Genomic DNA, 17,730 nt, shown 5'->3' with positions numbered 1-17,730 from the left:
AATTTGTTTTTTTCAATCGCATAGTGCTGACTAAGTTTGACCCTCGCTTTTTCCCGTTTAAATCCTTACGTGGCAATCTCGCCGAAGCTAGCTAGGAAGTTTACAAAATATCCTCAATAATTTGTGCTTGTTCTGATCCTCCTGCTGCGATATATGTGCAATTTTAGGGGATATTTGGAATCGCTGGTACACAGAAAATCTACAATTGTCACGTAACGCTAGCTAAAATCTAAGCATGTTCACTGCTTCAGAGATCGTTGTTCTTCTTGTGTTCATGTCTGCCACAGCGTCTGGCTACTTCGTTAGTATAGACGCTCATGCAGATGAGTGCTTCCATGAGCGGGTTAACTCTGGAACCAAGATGGGCCTAATGTTTGAAGTTGCTGAGGGGGGCTTTTTGGACATTGACGTTGAGGTGAGATGGTATTTGTGCTTTTGTGATTGATTTGGTTTGACTTGCGCAAAGGTGGTGGGGGTGGCTAGCGAGATGGCTATTGTAGCTAGCCAGTTAGCTTAATTGCTAGTCACAAGCCAACTCGCATGCCATTTCGTATAGTTTAATTTATGTTCTTGGTAGTTTAAAGTTAACCCACTGCTGGTTGTGATCAATTATTTTAGCTTAGTTGGTAGCTAACTAACTAGCCAGTTCGCCTCTTGATTTTACTTATCTGTCCCGATTAGTGATACGGGAAGTTAAGTTAGCTAACTACTCGCTGCCATTCCTAACAGCTGTAAGTGTCACATAACATAAAACAGGTCATCCACATTTGTTTGACAGCTGACTATAGGTACTGCTCCACCACATGATGTATTCACCACCATATAGTTGAGAATTGTAGTCATGCAAATAAGATCCATATTTTTAAGGGATTTCACAAGTGTGGTGCAGACTGCCCCAATCCATCAGCCACTAAATGAAATATGTTGCAACAACAGTCCAGACAAAAAATATTGTCTTGCACACCACAACTATGTTCCAACATGAGTTAGATAATATGTGTATGATATTGTCTACTATGTAGATAACAGGACCTGATGGCAAGCAGATCTACAAAGGAGATCGAGAGTCCAGTGGAAAGTACTCAGTGGCAGCTCACATGGACGGGACCTACAAGTTCTGCTTCAGCAACAAGATGTCCACCATGACACCCAAGATCGTCATGTTCACCATCGACATCGGAGAGGCACCAAAGGGACAGGACATGGAGACGGAAGGTAGGCTTTAGTGTGTGTGCGAATGAAAGGCAGACCCAGTGAAATGACGCTGCCATGAGCAGCACTGCAGATATTGAGATGAGCGAGATGTATGACTTTGTTTTCACATGGTCACACAGTATCTGCGCATGTGCACAGGTTCGCTTCCTGCTGGTGACAGTGTGGTAGCCAGGGCACCAAAACAGCAGAGAAGTTGAGCTTTGCACTTCAATGCTCTTAGTTGTTGTGGAGATTTACCTACTATGCTGTTGATGTTTTCTGGATCTACATCATACCGTGAAATCTACTTTTAAGCTCTTCATATTTGCCAATTGCTATAACGGATTATCACATTTCTGTTTTCACATACTATTCCTCTTTTATTTATGGTTCTATTGTTGTATCTTTCTCTTCATCCTTTTGACTGGGTTTGACTGGCTTTCACTTCACCCAGGTGGAGAGAGTTGGGATGGTAGGGTTCTCGCCTCGCCTGGAACTATGTTTGCCCAAATGCATTCGGTTTCCTCTAACCTAAGTTGAATGAGTTTTTCAGTGCAATCTAATGTTCACAAATCACCACTTAGTTACATTAGTATATGTTGCCTGGAATAACCCCTCACAATTTATAGATGCAGGAATATGTTGTGTGCATGATTTGAGACATCTAAGACATATAACTAGTAATGTATTGTAGAGCATTTTATATGACAAAGCACAACTTTGTTTGGAAGTTGTCTTTATTTTTTACTCTAATATGCATGTAATTTTCACTAGAGTGTTGTGGAATCTACAATGATCCTAATTGATTGGTTGTGTGTTCTGTTCCAGCTCACCAGAACAAGCTGGAGGAGATGATCAACGAGCTGGCGGTTGCCATGACGGCCGTCAAGCATGAACAGGAGTACATGGAGGTCCGGGAAAGGATACACAGAGCCAGTGAGCTACACACACGCCGCACATTAAATAAAATGGTGTCAGAATAGACTGTAGTTAAGAACCTGTTAACTTAATTGTTGTGGGTACTGCAGTGTTTAGTGCTGACAGCCAGTCTTGAACTTATTTGTAATTGTTTTCTGTTTTCTTTCCATCCAGTCAATGACAACACAAACAGCAGGGTGGTTCTCTGGTCGTTCTTCGAAGCCCTGGTTCTGGTGGCCATGACTCTGGGACAGATCTACTACCTGAAGAGGTTTTTCGAAGTGCGCCGAGTTGTGTAACACCTCAAACCTTCCCCCTGTGACTTCCTGTTGCACTGTTATTTCAGCACAGAGACAGCGAAACAGTCACTCCTTGGAAATGAGACTCTTGGTAGATTTCATTAAAAGTCTGAGTACAAATTGGATCCCTATTATTTAAAAATAATGTTTTACCCTGTTAACCCATCTATTATTTCCATCTTTATGTGCTTGTTACTGGTGTATCTGTTTTGGACTCTAGACCTTTCAAAGATCACAGGGTTGATGTTAAGTTTGATTTATTTTCTCATCACTGCGTAAACAAATGATTTGTTATGGATTACTCCACCCAGCTTGGTCAACAGCAACTACTAGCCATGCACTAGCCAGAGAGGTTGTCTGTCTGTCTCTAGTCAGTGGATGGGATGTATAAAGTAACAAAACTGGGACCGGCATTTGAGAGATGCAGACTGATGTTTATGCAACAGGGTGTCCCTTATTTTACCCATTTTTTTGACACCTTTGCAATTGATATGACCAACTAGTTAATATACAGTATGCATAAGCTCAAGGTGAGACACTTGGGGCTTGTTCAGGAGAGTGAAATATCCCAGAACGTTCATGTAGAAATGTATTGTGCAGAAGCGACATGCTTTTCTGGTATGTAGAATAAAGAGTTGTGTTGACTCTATTGATCATATTTCTATCTGCAACCTTCTGAACATAGCATCCTGCTAAATATCCCTGAATATCTGAAGGTGTTGTATTGTCTGGGAAGCAGATGTATTTGCTTTTGAGTCAAAGATCAATGACATATAATCCTTCTGAATATGTACACAGGCAGCGTAGGGGAAACCTGTATACTCCCATTTTACCACAGATGGGTTATAGTAGGTCAGTGTTTACTCAAACCTGGCCATGGGGATCCACTGGGCGTGCAGGGTTTATTCTAGCTCATCACTCACACCTGTTGCAACTAATCAATTATTAATTTAACCCTGGATTAGATGATTCAGGTGTGTTAGAGCTGGGCTGGCACAAAGACCCGGACCCCTGTATTTGCCTAGAATCAGGAAGGAAGAACACTGTAATAGATTATATTGGATGTGGGCAGGGGGCTGAAACTATATTATGATTGCCAAGGTGAGGTAGTTGCTTCAACATTTTGTTGTGGTGACTGGTTGTAATTTGGGGTGGGGAAGTTTGGGGGCTCTACTTTGTGGCAATAAGCTGTTTTTTTTTCTTCTGCAGCATATTCAGTGTGGTGCAACATTCAGAACATTGGTATGTCGATGAATAAGAATGGACATGACTAGAGGATTAATTGTAGGCCTATCCTGTCTATAATCTATTTGAAACACCATAAATGTTGTGTCTTACTGAATATGCCTTAGTTTTGTACTTTACATGTTCTGATAAGCTCAGCTATAACTGTCACGTGAGACTGGAGTGACGACTGAGGAGAAATTAGGTCAAGTCACTCCTGAACGTCATCAATGAAATTCTGCAGCATGTAAAGAAATATGCTTGTCTGTGGATGCAGGTTTATTAAAACAAATACAATATTCTTTAAAAATGCTGTTTGGTTTCTTTTTGTTTGTCTTGACATGTATTATTTATTGGTAAAAATATATTTTACAAATATTGTGGTCTAAAGAAACCTGAAATTATTCAGAATGATGAACTGGCGCTGGCGGTACAAACATGTACAGTGCTTCAGATTTCCAGGCGGACTGTAAACATCGATGTACAGGAAGTCGGTACAGCGTGGATTGTGCCTGCATTTCCAACATGGACAACACAACTGAAGGAAAATGGGATAGTTTACCCGTTAAACTTAACGACGGTATTACGCAAACTCTCATTGAGCTTGGATTTACACATATGACACCAGTTCAGGTATTAACATTTCTTTACAGTTTTCGTTTATTTCACTCACATGCCATAGCTAGCTATGCTAACAAGCTAGATAACGAATAACGTTAGCTCTAATTCAACCTCCACAATAATTTAAATATGTTTTATATTCCAGTCTGCCTGTATTCCACTGTTTATGCGAAATAAAGATGTGGCTGCCGAGGCTGTAAGTATGACTTGACACACATTATTGTTTACCATGTACCTCGGATGTTTTGGGTACTGCATTTCTCCAGAACCAGATTGCATAGGTAGCTAACTATTGGAGGGAGAAAGGTCTAAGCAACACATCTTATCGTTGCTGTTACAGGTGACTGGCAGTGGAAAGACATTGGCCTTCGTGATTCCCATCATAGAGATACTTATAAAGCGAGAGGACAAATTGAAGAAAATGCAGGTAAGGTTTGGGTTATTCAGTGTCTTAAACGGTAACCATTGCAATAAGTCTTGAGTATATGTGTATGGTTGTGTGTCACTTTGACTTTTGATATACAGTATTAAACTGAGACGTTATGTTTCACAGGTTGGTGCTCTGATCGTCACGCCGACCAGAGAGCTGGCCCTGCAGATCAGTGAGGTGATGGGCCAGTTCCTCCAGAAGTTCCCTCAGTTTAGGTAGGGGGACAGCCAGCGGAGAGATAAAACCAGAGACATGAACAGCAAACTCTGTTCCAGATCTAAAATGTTAATTCTTCCAAGACTCTTATTGTAATCCTGTTATGACCCGAACTCTTCCTCTTTCAGACAGATTCTGTTGATTGGAGGGAGCAACCCCATTGAGGATGTGGAGAAGTTTAAGGAACAGGGGTAAATATGCTCTTCCTCTGATCTCACACAAAGATGGGAGCTTTTTTGTGCCACGTGTTTTTATGTCCAGATCTGATGCTATACAGCAAGCCTGTAAAGGTACATAAGGATTTCCAGCCCCACTTTAAATGAAGTACAACTTATAAAGGCCTCATATATTATACATAAATGCTTCACAAACAATCTATAAGCTTTTGTATAAACATTAAACGTTATGTCACATTTGGCGGCAATTCACCCCACATTAGGAATGGTTATGTCACCCTTTATAGAGTGACACACACTTTTATAGTTGATTTGAGAAGCATTTATGTAGTGCTTATGAATCCTTTATGTATGCTATATAAAGCCTTTATATACGTTGTACTTGGTTTAAAGTGAGACTGGATTCCCTAACTGATAATTATTCTAATCAATGTTGTCTTTTCCAGGGCCAACATATTGATTGCCACCCCGGGGCGTCTGGAGGACATGTTCAGAAGGAAGGCAGACGGTCTGGACCTGGCCTTGTCAGTCAAGTTTCTGGAGGTCCTGGTCCTGGATGAGGCTGACCGCCTACTGGATATGGGCTTTGAGGCCAGGTACTATAGTGCAATACAATAGACTACAACTATGCAATACAGTACACTATTGGACATATTAATCATGCAATATGATTCAGTACAGTACAATCACCAGGCTGTTGGACATTGGCTTTGATGTCAGGTACAACAGCACAGTACACTTTAAGTACCTGACTCCCTCCCTTTCTCTCTCTCCAGTCTGAATGTTATCCTGGGGTACCTCCCTAAGCAGCGTCGTACAGGTCTGTTTTCAGCCACTCAGACTCAGGAGCTGGAAAAACTGGTGAGAGCTGGTCTCAGGAACCCTGTACGAATCACAGTGAAGGAGAAGGGCGTGGCCGCCAGCTGCACCCAGAAAACACCTGCCAGGCTCTGCAACTACTACACAGTGAGTAACATACACTGTTGGGGATTTGAGTAGTTCAGGTTTGGAAATGCTGGATTCAAAGGAAAAAGTGGACCACGACTGTGTTTTAATAAATGTAACTACATGTAATCCCCAAAAGTAATTATTTATCATGAGAGGACCATAAACAATAACTAGTAATGCTGCATAGTCCAAGAAAGGTTCAAATCAAAATAAACAGTTTGTTCACAAAACAGGATGACCGGAATGTTCTCTTAGTCTGAGACATTTTTCCAAGACACATCATCAGAGCATCCTTACCGGTTTCGCTGTCTGTGCCAGCCCGTGCCATAAAATTCTCAAGGACTATAAACCATCTGTGTGTAAGTGGAGACACAAACACAGGAAAAAAGACAAACCATGACTGATCACTTTTTATTTTCTGTTATTTCTTGTCGTTTGTCAGATCTGCAGAGCAGAGGACAAGTTTAACAGTCTGGTAGCGTTTCTTAGACAACACAAACATGAGAAACAGCTGGTGTTCTTCAGGTATGTATCCTGGCTACACAGCCCTCCATGTTAGTGTCTCACCATGACTACAGCTACCTCTAGTATTCTACTTAATGGCCGACTATATTCATCAACACTGCGGACTGTGTGTTGTTTCTCTCCCTCAGTGTGTGTGAGGACGACACTGTCAGAGCTGTGTGTGTTAATGTGTTGCTTCTCTCACTCAGTACATGTGCGTGTGTGGAGTACTTTGGCCGAGCCTTGGAGGCCCTGATTAAGAGCGTCACCATCCACTGCATCCACGGCAAGATGAAACACAAACGCAACAAGATCTTCTCAGAGTTTAGGAGCCTAAAGAGGTATTTTATCCCTTGTTGTTAGCTCAGCTGAGGAGAGCATGGGTTTGATTTTGAATTGAAATGTGACGTTGTGTTTCAGTGGTATCCTGGTGTGTACTGATGTCATGGCCAGAGGCATTGATATCCCAGAAGTCCACTGGGTATTGCAGTACGACCCCCCTAGTTGTGCCAGTGCCTTTGTGCACCGGTGTGGACGGACTGCGCGCATTGGTAACAAAGGCAACGCCACAGTCTTCCTGCTCCCCATGGAGGAATCTTACGTTACCTTCCTGTCCATCAACCAGAAGGTATGCCCTTTGTGTTTCCCTCTCCATCTTGCCTGCCTTCCATGCTCTCTCCATTTAAAACCAAGCTGCCCCTCCCTGTCTCCTGATAGTGTCCTCTGGAGCAGATGGCCCCAGTGAGTGACGTGGTGGATGTTCTGCCCAAGGTGAAGGCCCTGGCTCTGGCAGACCGGGCCATGTTTGACAGGGGCATGAGGGCATTCGTCTCCACCGTACAGGCCTACGCCAAACACGAGTGCAGCCTCATTTTCAGGGTCAAAGGTGAGAAGAAATCCCTTACCTTCCCTGTGTACAGACCCTCAAGTATGATGGTGTTGTTAGATTGTTTATGCTATGGTCTGAGGAGAATTATGTTTACAATGTCATCCTCCTCCTGTCATTGGTCAGATCTGGACTTTGTTGCGCTGGCCCGTGGCTTCGCCCTCCTCCGCATGCCCAGGATGCCCGAGCTGAAAGGGAAGAACTTCCCTGACTTCATAGAAACGGCCATAGACACAGACAATATCCGCTACAAGGACAAGCAGCGGGAGAAGCTGAGGCAGAAGCTGCTGATTGAGCTAAAGGAGAAGAGGGAGGAAAGGGCCGCTGCCCCCAAGAGACACAACGATAAGAACAAAGCCTGGTCCAGACAGAAGAACAGGAAGGACCGCAGGAGGAAGACTGCTGCCAAGAGGAACCGGGATGAGGTATTTAGTCTTCTAGAGAATTAAGGGGAGGTTTTCCTGACTCAGATTAAGTATAGTCCTGATCTAAAATGCACTCTACATGGAGATTTCCCATTGACATACATTTTTAGTCCAGGACGAGGTTTAATCTGGATCCAGGAAATTGGCCGTAAAATGCTTTTAGAATATCAGATGACTGTTAATTAACCCTTTGTTCTCTTCAGGGCTCGGAAATGGACGATGAGGACATGAAGGAGCTGTTGAAAGACACTCGTCTCCTGAAGAGATTGAAGAAGGGACAGATCAGCGAGGAGGACTTTGAGAAACAGGTGACAGCAGGACCGAAGAGCCAGAGGAAGACAGCAGCAGGCCCCTCAGAGGACCCACCCAGCTCAGCGGGAGAGGAGGGCGAATGAAACAACACACCTGTCAGTGTTCCCCCCCCCCCCCCGATGTTCTAGCAGCAGGTCAGGCTGTCCCACCCAGCCCTGTTTACCATGGAAAAAAACAGAACATGTTATATATTTTAGGGGGGCCTTTATGCCCCACCTACAGAACAACCATAGGGGAAATACTGCCTGTTGCAATAAGACGCAGGTCAGAACCACCCATTGAACTTTGAATACACTTTTAAAAAAGAGCCAATTGTTTTACATCTATTATTCTGTTATGAACCAGAGATACATCGCCTTTCAGGAATGTTATGTATACAGTGTAACGTTATGCGTATCGCCATATTTTGTAATTAACAATCTATAAAGATACAAACTGATCCCAGTCAGTGTCCCTTTTGAGTTTTTTTATTAAGGTGTTTTGTTTTAAGGCACTGTTATAAATAAAGTTTGATAAGTTCATCGCTGACGGCAGAGGGGGTGAGGACCCCCAGGTCTGTGAAGAGGAGCGTGATGAGGGAGGGAGGGGTGTAGTCGATCATGGGGTGTTCATCTGACAGATCAGACACAGTCCTCAGGGTGTCGGCTTTGTACTGCACAGAGAGGAGTGAGATGGGTTAAACAGTACCGAAGAGGACGAGAGAGAAAATGTACTGCACAGAGAGGAGAGAGATGGGTTAAACAGTACCGAAGAGGACTAGAGAGAATGTACTGCACAGAGAGGAGAGAGATGGGTTAAACAGTACCGAAGAGGACGAGAGAGAAAATGTACTGCACAGAGAGGAGAGAGATGGGTTAAACAGTACCGAGAGAGAAAATGTACTGCACAGAGAGGAGAGAGATGGGTTAAACAGTACCGAAGAGGACGAGAGAGAAAATGTACTGCACAGAGAGGAGCGAGATATGGGTTAAACAATACCGAGAGAGAAAATGTACTGCACAGAGAGGAGCGAGATATGGGTTAAACAGTACCGAAGAGGACGAGAGAGAAAATGTACTGCACAGAGAGGAGCGAGATATGGGTTAAACAGTACCGAAGAGGACGAGAGAGAAAATGTACTGCACAGAGAGGAGCGAGATATGGGTTAAACAATACCGAAGAGGACGAGAGAGAAAATGGAAAGACACGGCGCGTCTATCTGAACTGAGATGGAGCCAAATCGGCATAATAGTCATAAATTACACACGAATGTCAATGGGAGATGTGCACATAATTTTGAATTGCATATGTATATCTCCAATCAGCCCATGGCACAACATACAGTGAGTGCCTTCAGAACGTATTCATTCCCCTTCACCACATTTTTTTGTTAGCCTAAATTCAAAATGGATTAAATTAATAATAATCCCTCACCAACCTACACACACATAGAAATGTTTGCAAATGTATTAAATTAAATACAGAAATATTGAATTTATATAAGTATTCAATCCCCTGATTACAGCTGTGAGTCTGTCTGGGTAATTCTAAGCATTCCACACCTGCATTGTGCAACATTAGCCCATTATTTTCTAAATTCTTCATGCTCTGTCAAATTGGTTGTTGATCATTGCCAGACAACCATTTTCAGGTCTTGCCATAGATTCTCAAGTAGATTTAAGTCCAAACTAACTCAGCCACTCAGGAACATTCACTGTCTTTTTGGTAAGCAACTCCAGTCTAGACTGGTCACGATGGCAACACCCACCCGTAGCACGCGCTCCAGCAGGTGATTGGTTAGCTGCTCAGATAGTTGATGTTTAAAGTTGGTGAGGGAAATAAGTCTCCAACTTCAGCGATTTTTGCAATTCGTTCCAGTCACTGGCAGCAGAGATCTGGAAGGAAAGGCGGCCAAATGAGGTGTTGGCTTTGGGGATGATCAGTGAGATATACCTGCTGGAACGTGTGCTACGGGTGGGTGTTGTTATCGTGACCAGTGAACTGAGATAAGGCGGAGCTTTACCTAGCATAGACTTGTAGATGACCTGGAGCCAGTGGGTCTGGCGACGAATATGTAGCGAGGGCCAAAGATGACTGCAAGAGCACAGTGTAGAATGCTCAATGAGGTTAAGAAGGATCCTAGAATGTCAGCTAAAGACTTACAGAAATCTCTGGAACATGCTAACATCTCTTGACGAGTCCATGATATGTAAAACACGGAAGAAGCCACTGCTGTCTAAAAAAAAAACATTTCTGCACGTCTGAAGTTTACAAAAGTGCACCTGAATGTTCCACAGAGCTACTGGCAAAATATTCTGTGGACAGCCAAAACAACAGTTGAGTCATTTGGAAGGAACACTATGTGTGGAGAAAAAAAAGGCACAGCACACCAACATCAAAACCTTATACCAACTGTAAAGTATGGTGGGGGGAGCATCATGGTTCGGGCTGCTTTGCTGCCTCAGGGCCTGGACAGCTTGCTATCGGACGGAAAAATGAATTCCCAAGTTTATCAAGACATTTTGCAGGAGAATGTTAGGCTTTCTGTTGAAGCTCAACAGAAGTTGGGTGATGCAACAGGACAACGACCCAAAACACAGAAGTAAATCAACAGCAGAATGGCTTCAAGAGAAGAAAATAGGCCTTCTGGAGTGGCCCAGTCAGAATCCTGACCTCAACCCGACTGAGATGCTGAGGCATGACCTCAAGAGAGCAGTTCACACCAGATGTCCCAAGAATATTGCTGAACTGAAAAGGTTTTTTAAAGAGGAATGGTCCAAAATTCCTCCTGACCGTTGTGCAGGTCTGATCCACAACTACAGAAAACGTTTAGTTCATGTTATTGCTGCCAAAGGATGGTCAACCAGTTATTAAATCCAAAGGTTCACATACTTTTCCAACCCTGCACTGTAAATGTTTACACAGTGTGGTCAATAAAGACATAAAAACGTATCATTGTTTGTGTGTTATTAGTTTAAGCAGACTGTTAGTCTCCTTAAATTTCCTTACATTTTATGACCAATTCATGCACAAATCCAGGTATTTCCAAAGGGTTCACATACTTTTTCCTCCACTGTACCAATAGGTACCCTTCTTCGCAAGGCATTGGAAAATCTCCCTGGTCATGTGGTTGAATCTGTGTCTGAAAATCACTGCTCGACTGAGGGACATTACAGATAATTGTATGTGTGAAGTACAGAGATAAGGTTGTCATCAAAAATTATTGTATTATATTGCACACAGTGAGTCCATGCAACTTACTATGTGACTTGTTAAGCACATTTTTACTCCTGAACTTATTTAGGCTTGCCATAACAAATGGGTTGAATCCTTTGACTCAGCTTTTAATTTTTTATCAATTTGTAAAAAATGTGACAACATAATTCCATTTTGACATTATGGGGTATTGTGTGTAGGCCAGTGACAAAAAAACAAAACAATCAAATTCAAATTCAGGCTGTAACAACAAAATATGGAAAAAAATCAAGGGGTGTGAATACTTTCCGAAGGCGCTGTATATATTGCTGGCAGGCCCTGAATGGTTAACTCTCACCTTAAATCTGTCTGGGACGTCCTGCTGGTTAAGAGGGTAGAGACGGACAAACTTGAAGCTCTCCGCTACCACGTAGAAGGGCTTGTTGTGGGCTTTGGAACACACTGCCATCTGATAGGTTCCAATCTGTACAGACATATCAACCAACACTGTTACTTGCACACTGCTACATACTACAATACATGTTTGACTTTATTATTATGAGTTCATTGTTCCCAGAACACACCTTGTTGATGATGCCTCCACTCTCAACGACTCCTTCTGCTCCTACAATAACCAGGTCCACCTTCTCCAGGACATAACTGTAGGTGGAAAGATATAGAAAGGAATATGTATCTTTAACCTTTATAGAGAAAGGTAAGCCATGGTAGTGTTTGGTACAGTCAGTATTTACCCCACAGCAGCATCCAGGACCACTGTCACAGGAACATTGAGTCTCCTCAGCGCATCAGCCATCTGTTTCCTGGAGAAGACAGACAACATGTCACACGAACTGTGTGTGTGTGTGTGTATCTTACGTGTTCAGTTCCCCCATAAACTTGTTTTCTTTGGAAATGTGTGTTGTCTCACCCGGCTGTATCTGGCTGGGACTCTGTGACATAGACTGTGAAGCGTTTCTTCTCGGCTGCAGCTTTCTCCAGCACCCTCAATACTACTCTGGAGGAGGAATGAGTCAGGATTTTCTAAGGGAGAATGAAAGAGATTTGTTCTTCAAAAATACATATTTCTTATAACATTCTTGGAATTTTATATTTTGGGGAATTTTTGGTCAGGTTTGCCAAACTGAATTTGACCTAAAATGTCTGCCGCCATGATCACTCACCGCCCCGTCTTTGATGAAGGTGTGGCAGAGTTTGGCCACCTTGGTTCTGGAGAGGGAGATCTTCTCCAGGAACAGCTCTCCTCTCTCCTCCATCACCTTCTTACAGCGCGACAGGTCCTGAGACAAACATGGAGGGGGAAGTGAGGCCTTCAGAGAACTCTGACCTCTTCTGAGGTGGGGTGTATAGGGGCATGTCTAGACATTTTTTTCTGTTCATAAAATAAACTAGTGCAAATAAGCTGAAGTTTATTTGTGGTGTATTTCTAATAGAATTACAAAATTAGAAGGGATTGAATGGAGAGTATTTAAACTTGGTTTATATTTCATGGCAAAAATCTATGGCTGTGTATGGCCCTAACCTGGTGCTCCAGTGATGTGAGGCTGATGAAGCGAAGGAACAGCTCCCCTCCAGAGGACACGGCTACAGAGGAGTCCACCTCCGTCAGACAGTCTGTGGCCCACTTCAGGCTCTCCCTCAGACCCAGGATTGTCTCACCTGAGCAGGGAACAGAGTAACATGGAGGGGCCGATTGTATCCAGAGATCGAATTACGGGGATCATGCGAGCTTCCATAACAATTCAGGGAAACGTAGTATGAAATATGAAACTTGTATGACAAAACACACTATTTTGCTTGGTATGATTTTGACATTAGTATGACTAATTGGCAGAAAGAAGAGAGTGGTCAGACCTTTGTCTCGTCTGAGGAACTCCAGCAGGGTGCGGATGGCTGCTACAGCAGAGGCCATGTCAGCGTCTGTCCTCATCTGGGTCCTGAAGTACTCCACCAACTCTGACAAGAGTGAGGGAGAGCAGTCCTGGGTCACACTAATGACTAGCCTACTCAGGAGTACTCTACTAATGAAGACAACAGCCATGTTTGTCTGTTCAGTTGGTTCGTTTATCTCACACACACACACACACACACACACACACACACACACACACACACACACACACACACACACACACACACACACACACACACACACACACACACACACACACACACACACACACACACACACACCTACCTTCTTCGTTCATTTTCGAGGGCTGTTGCATCTGAAATCTAACTATCGGTAGCTAGCTAGCTAGCTATATTCTCGAAGTTTAGTCAAAGATTAGTCAGTGGCAGCAACTGGAAGTAGCTACGAGGCCGAAAGTTGGTTTCTTATTTCTTCGCAGGATGGCAAAAATGCAGTCTAACGTTAAAAACACATGTATCAGAAATAGAGGTCAGTTAAACCAGAGAGTAAACCCATGCAAAATCCTTTTTTCTAGATGTATTTCTGACAATTTCAGTCATCTGTCATCATGTCGCAATCTGATGACGTAAACTATTTGAAGGATTCTTCTTCTCCTTCTTCGATTAGGTTTAACGGCAGTTGGCATCCAACACACGTTGCATTACCGGCACCTACTAGACTGGAGTATAACTCCCTTATAGGTTGCTTAAAAAAAATAATTTAATAATAATAAATGATCAACCATTACCTTACAATCTAACCCTACACTCACTAAAAATCCACCACCCTACTATTTAAATATATTTACTCCTACTTCAGGCCAACAGCTTGAAAGGATGGGACACCACCACTTAACACACCCTGTAACTCTTCTGATGTCAAGTCTCGCACACCCAAACACATCTCTGCAGCTACCACCACAACCTCAATTATCTGTGACTTACGTTCCATCCCTGCAGTACAATTGATAACCATTGTATAAATGCTAAAAATCCAATCTTGCTGAAACATTTATCACTTGTTGTCCTATCCCTCTGTACTGGTACAGTAAATAAATAAATTCAATAAAGTCAAAATTGGCTACAAAGTATGTGGACACCTGCTCATCAAACATCTCATTCCAAAATCATGGGCATTAATATGGATTTGTTCCCCCCCTTTGCTGCTACAACAGCCTCTATTCTTCTGGAAAAGCTCTCCACTAGATGGAACATAGCTGCAGGGACTTGCTTCCATTCAGCCACAAGAGCATTAGTGAGGGTGGGGACTGATGTTGGCCGTTTAGGCCTGGCTCGCAGTCAGTGTTACAATTCATCCCAAAGGTGTTCAATGGGGTTGAGGTCAGGGCTCTGTTCAGGCCAGTCAAGTTCTTCCACACTGACCTCGACAAACCATTTCTGTATGGACTTCGCTTTGTGCATGGGGCATAGTCATGCTGAAACAGGAAAGGGCCTTCCCCAAACTGTTGCCACAAAGTTGAAAGCACAGAATATTCTAGAATGTCATTGTATACTGTAGCGTTAAGAATTCCTTTCACTGGAACAAAAAACAGCCCCAAACCATTATTCCTCCTCCCACCAATCTTTACAGTTGGCACTATGCATTGGGGCACGTAGAGTTCTTTTGACATCCTCCAAACCGGGGAGGCAGCGTAGCCTAGTGGTTAGAGTGTTGGACTCCATGAACGCCCTCCAACAAATTCTTATTTTCAATGACAGCCTAGGAACAGTGGGTTAACTGCCTTGTTCAGGGGCAGAACGACAGATTTGTACCTTGTCAGCAAGTTCAAATCCCCGAGCTGACAAGGTACAAATCTGTCGTTCCACCCCTGAACAAGGCAGTTAACCCACTGTTCCTAGGCCGTCATTGAAAATAAGAATTTGTTCTCAACTGACTTGCCTAGTTAAATTAAGGTAAAATTAAAATTAAAAAACAAGATTTGTCTGTCAGACTGCCATATGGTGAAGTGTGATTCATCATGCCAGAGAATGTGTTTTCACTGCTCCAGAGTCTTATGGCGCTGAGCTTTACACCACTCCAGCCGATGCTTTACATTGAGCATGGTGATCTTAGGCTTTTGTGCGGCTGCTCGGCCATGGAAACCCATTTCATGAAGCTAGCGAATGGTTCTTGGGCTGACGTTGCTTCCAGAGGCAGTTTGGATTTTGGTAGTGAGTGTTGCAACCGAGGACAGACGATTTTTACACGTTACGCGCTTCCACACTCGGCCGTCCCATTCTGTGAGCTGGTGTGGTCTACAACTTCGTGGCTGAGCCATTGTTGCTCCTAGACGCCTTGGCTAGGGATGTTAAGGTTTATGTCTCTTCCTGTTCAGTGTGCGCCCAGAGTAAGGCTCCTAGACACCTTCCTAGAGGGAAGATACAACTCCTCCTCGTTCCACAACGGCCATGGTCTCACTTATCAGTGAATTTCCTGACCGATCTTCCCCCCTCTCAGGGGAATACTACGGTTTTGGTGGTTGTGGATCGGTTTTCCTGCCGTTGCCCGGTCTCCCTACAGCCCTACAGACTGCGGAGGCGTTATTTACCCACGTCTTCCGGCACAGGGTGCTGGAGGACATCGTCTCTGATCGGGGTCCCCAGTTCACGTCCCGGGTATGGAGGGCGTTCATGGAGCGTCTGGGGGTCTCGGTCAGCCTGACCTCCGGTTATCACCGGAGGTCAGGTACGGGGTGGGACCTGCACCAGCCTGCACCAGCTGTGACTGTTTGAGGTTGTGGACAGGAGTCTTTTATACTGATAACAAGTTCAAACAGGTGCCATTAATACAGGTAACAAGTGGAGGACAAAGGAGCCTCTTACAGAAGAAGTTACAGGTCTGTGAGAGCCAGAAATCTTGCTTGTTTGTAGGTGACCAAAAACTTATTTTCCACCATAATTTGCAAATAAATTCATTAAAAATCCTACAATGTGATTTTCTGGATTTTTTTCTTCTAATTTTGTCTGTCATAGTTGAAGTGTACCTATGATGAAAATTACAGGCCTCTCTCATCTTTTTAAGTGGGAGAACTTGCACAATTGGTGGCTGACTAAATACTTTTTTGCCCCACTGTACATAGTCATTCCTCTTTATGTAAATGATTCACAGCCTTTGGCATTCAGCCACCATTATCTCTTCATCTTGTTTCTAACTTGTTTATGCCCTTGTTTATCTTAACTTGATTACCCTTCCTCTTATTGGCACAGACTTCGGAGCATAGATTCTATTGGTGGCGTAACCATAGCAATGATACAACAAAAATAATACAGACACACATTCCTAATGCAGGTGCATGTCTAATGGTGCCTATAGGGTTAGCTAATGGCTTCCGAGCACATGTCTAATGGCCCTCACGGGACTGGGTAATGGCTTCCCTTAGCCTAATGACCCTTCCCTTAGCCTAATGACCCTTCCCTTAGCCTAATGACCCTTCCCTTAGCCTAATGACCCTTCCCTTAACCTAATGACCCTTCCCTTAGCCTAATGACCCTTCCCTTAGCCTAATGACCCTTCCCTTAGCCTAATGACCCTCCCTTAGCCTAATGACCCTTCCCTTAGCCTAATGACCCTGACACCCGCATACGGTAAAGCCTAAATTATTTTGCTTACTACTCTAAGATGCATAACACATGTACTGGAAAATCCCCTATACCAGTTGGTCCGCGCATGCTTTGAGTACACATCCTGGTAATCTGTCTGGCCCCACAGCTTTGTGAATGTTGACCTGTTTTAAAGGTCTTGCTCACATCGGCTGCCGAGAGCGTTATCACAGAACAGCTGGTGCTCTCGTTCATGCTTCAGTGTTGCTTGCCTCGAAGCGAGCATAATTGGAAGAACTCCCAGAATATGTCATGGAAGTTAAGATAGGAGACATTGCTCAGTTTCTTGGGGAACGGAGCCCACGTGATAACAGCCAGTCACCTGCAGGAACCAACCTTATGAACCATGCCTACAGTATATAGATTTTTGTGTGGCAGTACATAAGAGGACTGAAGGGACAGCACACGGTGGAGCTTGTGGCAGACTTGTGTACATGTGTTTGTTGTAACCTCTCCAGTTAAATGATAATCAAATCAAATCGTATTTGTCACATACACATGGTTAGCAGATGTTAATGCGAGTGTAACGAAATGCTTGTGCTTCTAGCTCCGACAATGCAGTAATAACCAACAAGTAATCTAACCTAACAATTTCACAACAGCTATCTTATACACACACGTGTAAAGGGATGAAGAATATGTACATAAATATATATGAATGAGTGATGGTACAGAACGGCAACGGCATAGACTCACATTGACAGTGGAGCGTGAAAACCGTACAGTATTATTTTCACTGTGAGAAACTGATCGATTGAAGAGACAATGGGTCTATGATGTTTATCCAACACCTGCTGGGACTTCCTTGTTTTGTTCCCTTCCTATACTACAAATGGTTCCAAAATCTGTAGCCCGACTCCTGACTCACCAAGTC

General features: G+C 43.5%; 3 protein-coding genes across 3 annotated transcripts; 2 read left to right on the top strand and 1 right to left on the bottom strand.

Annotated features, from left to right (window-relative positions):
• The first annotated feature begins 36 nt into the window (after positions 1 to 36).
• Positions 37 to 3,945, top strand: tmed2 (transmembrane p24 trafficking protein 2). Its single transcript, XM_064977639.1, has 4 exons — positions 37 to 415; positions 1,023 to 1,215; positions 2,023 to 2,130; positions 2,287 to 3,945. The coding sequence occupies exons 1-4, from the start codon at positions 236 to 238 to the stop codon at positions 2,409 to 2,411; spliced, it is 606 nt and encodes a 201-aa protein (XP_064833711.1). The 5' UTR covers positions 37 to 235; the 3' UTR covers positions 2,412 to 3,945.
• A 159-nt stretch (positions 3,946 to 4,104) lies between these two features.
• ddx55 (DEAD (Asp-Glu-Ala-Asp) box polypeptide 55) lies at positions 4,105 to 8,597 on the top strand. The gene is made up of 13 exons (XM_064977634.1): positions 4,105 to 4,268; positions 4,402 to 4,452; positions 4,597 to 4,683; positions 4,810 to 4,901; positions 5,031 to 5,093; positions 5,525 to 5,674; positions 5,855 to 6,044; positions 6,469 to 6,551; positions 6,740 to 6,871; positions 6,951 to 7,158; positions 7,248 to 7,416; positions 7,543 to 7,841; positions 8,045 to 8,597. Exons 1-13 carry the CDS (start codon positions 4,161 to 4,163, stop codon positions 8,234 to 8,236), a joined length of 1,824 nt encoding a protein of 607 aa, XP_064833706.1. The 5' UTR covers positions 4,105 to 4,160; the 3' UTR covers positions 8,237 to 8,597.
• LOC135548247 (translation initiation factor eIF2B subunit alpha-like) lies at positions 8,545 to 13,847 on the bottom strand. Its single transcript, XM_064977635.1, has 9 exons — positions 13,543 to 13,847; positions 13,200 to 13,301; positions 12,868 to 13,004; positions 12,509 to 12,625; positions 12,256 to 12,368; positions 12,080 to 12,148; positions 11,912 to 11,987; positions 11,686 to 11,811; positions 8,545 to 8,805 (listed from the first exon to the last, which is right to left on the bottom strand). Exons 1-9 carry the CDS (start codon positions 13,571 to 13,573, stop codon positions 8,650 to 8,652), a joined length of 927 nt encoding a protein of 308 aa, XP_064833707.1. The 5' UTR covers positions 13,574 to 13,847; the 3' UTR covers positions 8,545 to 8,649.
• Positions 13,848 to 17,730: the final 3,883 nt, after the last annotated feature.

Source organism: Oncorhynchus masou, chromosome 11 (genome assembly GCF_036934945.1).
Source record: "Oncorhynchus masou masou isolate Uvic2021 chromosome 11, UVic_Omas_1.1, whole genome shotgun sequence".
NCBI classification, from domain to species: domain Eukaryota; kingdom Metazoa; phylum Chordata; class Actinopteri; order Salmoniformes; family Salmonidae; genus Oncorhynchus; species Oncorhynchus masou.
The sequence above is the reverse complement of the archived record's forward strand: the minus strand, read 5'-3'. Positions and strand labels throughout refer to the sequence as shown.